Source organism: Propithecus coquereli, unplaced genomic scaffold (assembly GCF_000956105.1).
Source record: "Propithecus coquereli isolate 6110/MARCELLA unplaced genomic scaffold, Pcoq_1.0 Scaffold205, whole genome shotgun sequence".
In the NCBI taxonomy this organism is placed as follows: Eukaryota; Metazoa; Chordata; class Mammalia; order Primates; family Indriidae; genus Propithecus; species Propithecus coquereli.
This window is the reverse complement of record NW_012145523.1, coordinates 3,477,455-3,487,099: the sequence shown is the minus strand read 5'-3', so window position 1 is coordinate 3,487,099 and position 9,645 is coordinate 3,477,455. Positions and strand designations below refer to the sequence as shown.

The 9,645-nt window shown below is 34.8% G+C and overlaps 1 protein-coding gene across 1 annotated transcript in view; it reads right to left on the bottom strand.

Annotated features, from left to right (window-relative positions):
* Positions 1-9,645, bottom strand: part of LOC105810122 (neurobeachin-like) — a 176,886-nt gene that overhangs the window by 41,631 nt on the left and 125,610 nt on the right. Inside the window, 1 exon segment of the mRNA XM_012644042.1 lies at positions 5,176-5,347. Coding sequence (XP_012499496.1) covers positions 5,176-5,347 — 172 coding nt within the window.

The window sequence follows — 9,645 nt, the reverse complement described above, 5'->3', positions numbered from 1 at the left end:
ATAATAAAAATAAATCAACTGATTTTATCTGTTGTTAACAGATGTTTTTGATTAAATTGATAATTTTGGTATCATATATACAGAAATAAATTCTTAAAACAAAAGTTCTTCTAAGATACTTCATTTAATTATTGCCTTTAGGTGTTGATCAATGTCTGTGTAGTGCTCTACAAAGTATTTTCACATCTCTCCTAGGAATTAGGAATCATTTCTATCATCATTTTTTAAGTGAGAAAACATAGGTACATAAAAGTTAAGTGACTGACTTAATGTCACTCAAATCCTAATGGTGGGATTGTGATACAATTTATAACCTGATTCCTGTCTTTCTACCACTTTTATTGCCTACGGTATACCATATAATCCTACTCTGGGGCAGACAGGGTTGAATAATTATGTCTGTAATCTTAAGTGTGATAATTTCTTAGAACAGTTTAGAATAAAGTATTTTTCATTCATTATAAAAGTAAAAGTAAAAAAGTTTTATGTAGCATTCATTTATTTAATAATCTCTACTAACCAGTTGCTAACTATGACATAATCCCATAGTGCCTTTGGAACCCTCAAAGACTGATAATAAGTTTTTCTGAGAAGTAACTAGATCAAATGATCAACAAAATGGCTGAAAAAGTTTTCTTAAAATCATCCTAATTTTCCCCCTATAATTGCTGAAAGTTTTACTTTTCAAAAGCATAAATAAAACACACAAAAAAACCCCTTACAGTCTGAATTACTGAAATGGAGAAAAAATTAGGCTTTCCCTAAAATTTTAAGAATCATTTTGGAAGTAAGAAGAATATTATCCCTAAAATGAATCAGTTTTCATATATATTCTGTTATCTTTAAATTCTTAGAGAGTAATGGGACTAAAGACATCCTAACCTAAGAGGTCTTATACTATATAGCTGGATCTCCTTGAAAAAAGTATTTAATTTAATAAGAGTGTAATTTATATTCTTATTTAATAAGAATGTTAGGCTAGATTAGTGGTGTTTAATTGGGAATGTATATGAAATTCCTGGAGAGTTTTTTGTTCACAATAAACCTGCCTGAAGCCCATCCCTGGATACTCTGAGATGCCCACGGGATGGGAGGATATAGTGGACGGGGAGTTAGACGGGTGAGGCACGTGTATTTAAAAAGAGTACAGGGGTGGGGGTGGGCATGTAGTTGAAATGGGTTAAAATGTTTTTCTTTTTCTTTTTGTTTATTCTGCCATATATAGATTCCTAGGGTTAAAATTTTTGAAATTGGTGATAAGTACATGGGGTTTCATTATACCATTCTATTTTTATAGGCAAAAAAGCTTTCCAAACGATTCTAACTTACCCTTCGTAGAGCAGTGCTTCTTAAACTTGAATGTCTCGAACAAGTCACCTGGGGATCTCATTAAACGCACATTCTGATTTAGTAGGTCAGGGACGCCTGAGAGTGAAATGCTAACAAGTTTGCAGGTGATGCTGATATTGCTGGGCTTGGACCACATTTGAGTACCAAGGCATTAGAAAACCACGGGACTAGCTGAGCATACCCTACTCCCTAAGCAGGTATTAGGATGGAGTTTCTTGGCCATCATTTAGTTAGTAAAATATAAAGCAAATCACGTTATTGTTATTATTAATATATAAAAATGGATAAGAAAGAATATTCATTATCATGCTTGAAAAACACTGCTCAAATAGTCAGTTAAGCTCATCTATGAAAAAAAGTGCCTAGAAGATTATGATGTAAGCCAAGACTTAAGACAATTTAAATAATATGTGCTATCCAACAGATCTAGTGTTTACATATTAAGAAGAGCTTTGTACCAGAACTGTACTGTCATGTTTCTTCCCAGAGGCTGTCATGATAAAGTTTATTATCAATTACTGCTTTACAAGTATAAAATAAGTTAAGTTGTCATAATTTTCTCAGCCAGAGTTCCTAAACTGTCAGAGAATGCCAATTTTTAAACTGGCATAGAGAAGAAAATTATCTGTTATTCCGACCTCTAATTTCTTGACATTTTAATGCCATAATTGCTGTGGTTAGTGCTGCTTCATGATTTCACCTGTCAAGGAATAATGAATCAATAACCTTAAGCCATTTCTCAAATTTTAGCACTAACTTCAAAGCTCGAAGTTATAGGCAGATTGTTTTGACAAAGGGGACATATGTAGATATTCACATATTAACTATTTCTCTTTTTAAATCAGTGTTTCATTTAAGCATTAAAAAGAATCCATCTTCCTAAGCCTGGCTGGAGTTTAGTATAACTATAATTAGCCTTCTTTTGGTTTTATCTACGTGAAATGTGCAATCTCCATATTTTAAAAATAGCAAGATAAACATTATCAAATAAAAGGAATGTACTCAGCTCAATAAAAGGATTAATATTTTAAACTCTGCTTTTTCCAAAAGCCTGTGTATGACTATTTAGGTGGGCTTCAATTCTCTCAAGTCAAGATGCAGCAGTGCAGACCTCCAGGAAGTCAACACGGACATGTTAAGAAAAAGGTATTGTGCCTCCCAGACGGTCTACTTGTAGGGGTTTTATGTACGGGTAAGGGTGCATAAATGACCACCACATAATGACTATGCTGTACTTCTTTCACTTACCTACAGGTTCTTTCTTGTGACAGTATATGCCAAGTGCTTTTATGTCAGGGAACATATGTTATGCCTTATTCCGCCTTTATAAACAGAGCAATTGAAGTAAAGTGAGATCAACTTGGCTACATTTACCTAGCTCACAGGATTCAGGTGGGTTCTCACCCGTTGGAGGGCACTATTCTTCAAGTTCTTAAAGGTTAGTGCAAAACTTTTTTTGTGGGAATATTAGGTTCTAATTGGCCAATTGGCATTAACATTAGTGGGAATATGTTAGGGGGGTAATGGTGGGGAGTGGGAGAGGGGAAATTAACCAGTATTCCTTGAAATCATTTAATCATTTAATGTCTACACTGCACTGAATGGCCCCCTAGTGGTCACAAGGAGATAAAGTGTCTTCCTAAGCAAACTCGAGTCCACACAGGTCCACACGGTCAGGGTAAACGTCTCTGCCAATGTGTGCTCAGGCCTATGCTGGCTGGGGAAAGGGAGGTAATAGTATTCCAGATATGCCTCTCACATCTAGTATTCTAAGAACTGATTTAGAATTGTTGAGTTGGCAGGTGAGTGAAGAGTTTGGCGATAAAGAACATAAATATCACTGTATGATTCTGGGAGTCCCTCTAATGGAACCTGAGTGTCTGGCAATTATGTGCTCAGAATGAGAATGCTGGAAGGAGACAGAGTCTTCATCTAAGGCGCCCTAGCATCACACAGTGTGCATCGCTATGAGTAATAAGGAGCTGTAATGTATCGGTCAGGCCATCTATATTACACGCAGACACATGCTTGAACCATGACCACTCAACAACAACGAAAATTTAACCATACATTTTCCTGTAGTGTTTCATTAGGAAGTTTTACAGTTTGCCAGTAAGGCCTATACACATTTGTTTTTGTTCACTGTCCAAAGCAATGCTGTGATATTTTGTAGAAACAGGTATTTTTATAAGATTCAAATAAAAAATACTGTATATAAAGAAAGTGCCATTTCTAATTCCATTTCCTTTTTACTCTTTCATTTATCTTTTTTACCCTCATTTAAATATGAAAAAACTGCTATTTTTTCTGTCAATTTTAATGCTGCCTTGCACTTTCATCCTGTATAAAATGCTTAATGTATTTTTATTTTGCAGGATTAACTTGCAACTTTATAAGAACAGGACTTTATTATAGTGGATTAAAAATGTATAATAAAACATCCAGGAACAAAAATGTGTATCATATTTAAAAGTCAAAAAACAATTTGCAGTTGATCTTGAAATATAAGTATTTTCTTTTTTCTGATTCTAAAAGGTATTGGTTCTGAAAGAAAATTTTAGTTTATATGGAATTTATAGATCAGGCATGTGTTAAGCAAAGGTGTATAGTTAAGAGAATAATCAAGCTGAGAAATATCTCCTACCAAACAAGCTCAGCATAGTTTATACACAACTGGAGATACTAAGTTGGGTGAGTGTAATGGTTTGTAGAGAAAATCCCTTATTTCACCAACCGATTTCATAATACCTGGCTTCTGATTCATTCATTCTGTCTCTATATTTTTCTCTGGGCTTCAGGCAATAATTTTATTTCCTTGTGCATACAATATGGTACAATGTTGCCCCTAATAACATGCTTGCAATGTGTTCTCAGAATATTTAGCCCTAAGGGTCCAATGATCAATGACCATGAGGCGCTTCCCTTCCCTTTCTTCTTCTCTGCTTGAAGCCATACAAATGGAGTCATTTTAGTTTTATAGAGATATATAAGAAATAACTTTAAGGATGTAAATTTTTTAATAGAGCTTCATTTCTCAAATCTACAAGTTTTCCACCTCTAAAATTAAAAATAATAAAATAAGAAAAACATTCCCCTGCCTGGAAATGTGGAAGTGATCATTTGTTTTGCACACAGCAGATGGCAGCTATCTGGTAGAATGGAAGACTTGGATATAGATTCCTAGCAGCAATGCTTCTGTAACAGCTGTTGCATCTTCACTTTTTCCACCTATCCGAAATCATTTTGTGCAGTGTGGAAGTGATTTAAATAATATTAAATGAGTATTTTCACTAAAAATACTATACACATAGTACATAGTACATAATTCCCAACTGTTGGCTATAAACATTTCAGGTTGAAAACATATGGGAATAAAATAGCATAAACATCCACTTCATTGATTTATTTTTTTGAGCATTCTGTCTAGAGGGTAGCAATTTTGCTTTTATTTTTAAGAATACCCACGCTGGCAGATTATTTTAATGTGAACTATTCATATTCAAATATTCAACTAGGTTTCATTCATTAATAACACACATAATGCAGGCATTAAACACTTTAATGAAGATTCTGAAGTAAGAAAAAGAAAATAGAGGTATGGAAGTGCATTGAAAATGTCTGCAATTCACAAAGGAACAGCATACTGGTCTCATTACTTGATTACTTGTTTTTGACATATATTCACTTTTCCACACTTGTCAAGAACCTGAAACTGATGTGTTGTAAAAAGTTATGTTGAAAGGAAATGTATACAGAAGGAGATAGAAAGTCAAATTTGTGTTTGAGAGATGACAGAAATTTTTGGAATAATGTGAGACTTAACACCTACCTCCCTGAGCACAGGGTCAGTGATACTATCCAGGTTCACAGAGCCTTCATAGGTCAAGTAGTGAAAAACATTCAGAGCACGGACTGCTTCCGGTCCTCGCTGCTTGTAGCCAAATATAAGGTCAATCCACTGATGAAGTTGGCAAGAAACGAATTCACTTTCCAGTGCCTGAAATGAGTCAAGAAAGAAATGACAGACTGTCCAAACTTAGCAAAGCTCTTTTTTTACTTTGAAATATTCTGTGTAAATAAAGAGAATATGTTCTTTACATTCCTATATTTGACCTATATGTATCAGATTTTCAGTTCCTAGAAATGGCAAAATGCTATCTTTAATAAAACATAGATCTAAATGAAAATTTTCTAACATGCTAAACTTTCTCTTGGCTCAATTATGTATACAACATGGATTTTATTATTTTTTTTAGAGATAGAGTCCCCATTTGTTGCCCAGGCTGGAGTGCAGTAGTACAATCACAGCTCACTGTAACCTCAAACTCCTGACCTCAAGTGATCCTCCTACCTCAGCCTCCCAAAATGTTGGGATTATGGTCATGAGCCACTGCACTTGCCCTATGAATTTTAACATTAAATAAATTTCTTACAAAAACACACTCATGTTTAAAAGGAAAACAATTCAAAATACCTGTTTTAATAACTTTTACAACAAATTCATCTCTAATTTTTAGACATTACTTTGAAATTAAATAATCTTATAAGAAACTTTGATATACATTGATTTTCCTGCCTGAAGTCCTCCGGCTTACCTCTAAGATGACTAGAAAGCAATGCTTTCCTTCTGCTATGAATTAACTCAGCTGTTATCCAGTTTGGGAATCACTGGACAATTCTGGATGTTTGCTAACTAGTGGGAAGCAAATGTAAACCATTGAGAGCCAATGACCACACTAAGCTTCCATAAACACTCAGAAAAAAAGGAGGCCTTTTTGTTTCCTAAGAAGGTTCCCAGAGGTATTCTGTGGTCTTGTTCCAGCCAGTGAGAAAGGCAGTGATGGTGCACGGCTCGCTGTGCCTCTCACTGACTGTGATCATTTAGCATCAGCTTCTCATTGATTTAAAGAGGATTTCAACAACATGAACACAAAGCCGTACATCTAGCTTCCTAAATTTCAGCTATGCATAGCCACGTGAGACACTTCTGTAAATTACAGCTGTCACTGAATACGTGAATGCAGCCGTTCTCTGGCTGCATGTCCCTGATTTCTAAGGTGTTGAAACGCATTTGGAATTCACTTAATTAACAAATGACTTCTTAAATTAGCTCTCTGAAAATTGCATTCCATCTCTTAAATATACAAAATGTTCTGAATAATACTTTTCAATTTTTCCTGTAATCGCATTTAACTAGTAATTTATTCACCTCAACCCTTTTCCTGATTACTCCTTTCAAAATTTTTCATTAGTATTTTATTTACACCAATTAGTGTGGCTGTTTCTCATTTAGATATGTAAACAAGGAGACTTTATGAAAGGACAGAGTTTCTGTACTAAAACTAAACAGAATTCTATACTCTGTATCTCACTGATCTTGAAATAACAGTTCAGACTAGAACATAGGAAATAAGACAAAGTATAAAACAGGAGATGGTTAAAATTCTATATTAGTTATGTCTATAATATCAGTTTGGTCAATTTGTATGAATGATTTTGTCAATGCAGTATAACTAGTCAATTAAAAAAAGCCATTCTAATTATTCAGTAATATTTTCAGTGCTTGCTGCAATAAATGAAAGGATTTATAAAATGAATGCATGGAAGTTCACCATCGAGTAGCTATTGCCCAAGTCTAGTTACCCAAGTCTAGGAATTCACAACAGTTGTGGAATCAGATACAATATTTAAAGGAAGATTTTACCAACATGATCGGTTAAGTGGCATCCATTTCAAATAAATCTTACAGATACTGCCGAAGGAAGGACGGATGACATTTACTACTATTCTGTTAAAGTAAAACCATTATTGAATAAAACGCCTAATGTAATCACGAGGGGTGGAGGGAATGATGACTTTTCACTACTTCGAGTTGTTAAAACGTATTTATTCTCTTTCATATACATCCCCTATTTTCTTTTTTTTTTTTTGAGACAGAGTCTCACTCTGTTGCCCGGGCTAGAGTGAGTGCCATGGCATCAGCCTAGCTCACAGCAACCTCAAACTCCTGGGCTCAGGCGATCCTACTGCCTCAGCCTCCCTAGTAGCTGGGACTACAGGCATGCGCCACCATGCCTGGCTAATTTTTTCTATATATTTTTAGTTGTCCAATTAATTTCTTTTTATTTTTAGTAGAGACGGGGTCTCGCTCTTGCTCAGGCTGGTTTCGAACTCCTGAGCTCAAACAATCCACCCGCCTCGGCCTCCCAGAGAGCTAGGATTACAGGCGTGAGCCACCGCGCCCGGCCTACATCCCCTATTTTCATTTTCCTCCTCTACCATAGGCAATGACTATAATGGGTTTAATGTTTCTCCTTTTGTTTGTGTGTGCTCTTATAAAATATCACTCATTCTTTTGTGTATGTATTTTTGATCTATAAAAATGGTATAGGGTCACAGATTTCATTTTGTTCCTTACTTTTTTCACTTTTCATTGTTTCTAAGATCTACCTATGCCACTGTGTGTGGCTAGTGCTAGTCCATCGCTTCTCCCCCCGGAAGGAGCGCCAGGCTGCCTCTAACTCCCCGCAACACAAGGCTGTGATAAAAGCCCCTTCGTGCATCATTTCTTTAAATCTTTGTGAGAATTTATTTGAGATTTACGATCTGGAGTAGAACTGGTGTGTCATTCCACTGGGAGTGCACATACTTAATCCGAGTCATCAGTGCCCAGCTGCTCAGAATGACTGCCCTGTTGTCACTCCCTCCAGCAAGGCATGCAGGGGTCTGTATGTCCCCAACCCCATCAACTCTTGGTATTATCCGGGGTTTCTAATTTTGGTCAATGTAATAGATACAAAATAATATCCCGTTGTTTTAATTTGTATTCCTCTATTATCAAATTTGACATTTTTTGAATATGTTTGTTTGGCTTTTGGGTTTGCTCTTTTGTAAATTTCCTTTTCACACCTTTTGTCCGTTAGTTTTTAATGGAGGCTCTTATCTTTATATTGTTGATTTGCAAGTCCTTTAAATATTTTACATAATAGTTCCTTGTTGGTTTAAAACAGTGTAAATGCATTCTCCCAAATGTCTATTAACCTTCTCCACGTTTTTTGTTGTGTAGAAATTTGTAATTTTCAGATAATCAAATCATTTTTAAATGTTTATGCTCTTGGGGTTTTATTTTGAAGTTACAAAGATGACATTTTATATTTTGATCAATCAGCTTTATGTTTATGGTTTTACTTTTCATAGTTTGGTCTTTAATCCATCTAGATGTACTTTCATTCATATGTGGTTTAGATAAGGGTCAAGTATTATACTTGTTTATATAATGAGTCAGCTTTTCCAATACCATCTATTAAACAAAATTTTGTTTCCTCAGTGATGTGTGGTGTCATCTTTACTGTGTTAATATATATTTGAAACAAAGATATAAAACTATCATTATTTACAGATAATATAACAATCTATCTAGAAAAATCCAAGGTCCATCTGTCTGTATGTCCATCCTTTCCTCCCTCTCTCCTTCCTTCCTATTTCTTTTTTTTCACTCTCTTGTCTAGGTATCCATCTATCATATATCTATCTAGATATGTGATGTCCAGCTTTCTACGCTTCTTATTTCTATTGTTACCTTAATTTATCTTAGTTATCTTTAATTCCTATATGTCTCAATACCTGGTAGAATTTATTCTTCTCTTTCAGGATTAACTAGGCTATTCATGCACATTTATTCTTCCTTATAACTTTTACAATAAATATATCAAAATAATTTGATTGGAATTCCAATCAATTTATAAATAAGTTTGGGAAGACTGACATTAGGTTTTCCCATCTAAGGTCCCCAGATGTCTCTTTATTTATAAAGATCATTTTCTATGTCCTTTATTAGAGTTAAAGGTTAAAATTTTCTCCACAAAAATTTTATTATTGGTATTCTTGGTTAAGTTTATTCCCAGGTACCTCATAAATTTTGATGTAATTGTAACATTTTAAAAATTAGATTTTATGCTTGGTTATTAATGATGTAGAATAATGCTACTTATTTCTAGAAGTTGATTGTGTTTCTGGGAACTCTTGGTTAGACTTATATAATAACTTCTTTACTTTTTCTATAGAATTGTTCTCAGCCTTAAGAACTATGTAAAGCAGCAGTGGTGATATGGTACACCCTTGTCTTATTCCTGACCTTAAAGGGTTAAGCCCCACTTAGTTCTGATGCAATACAAACACACACACACACACACACACACACACACACACACACACACACACACACCCCACTCCCTGTCTCTCACATTTAAGAAAATGATGGTAGTTCACCATCGAGTAGCTATTGCCCAAGTCTAG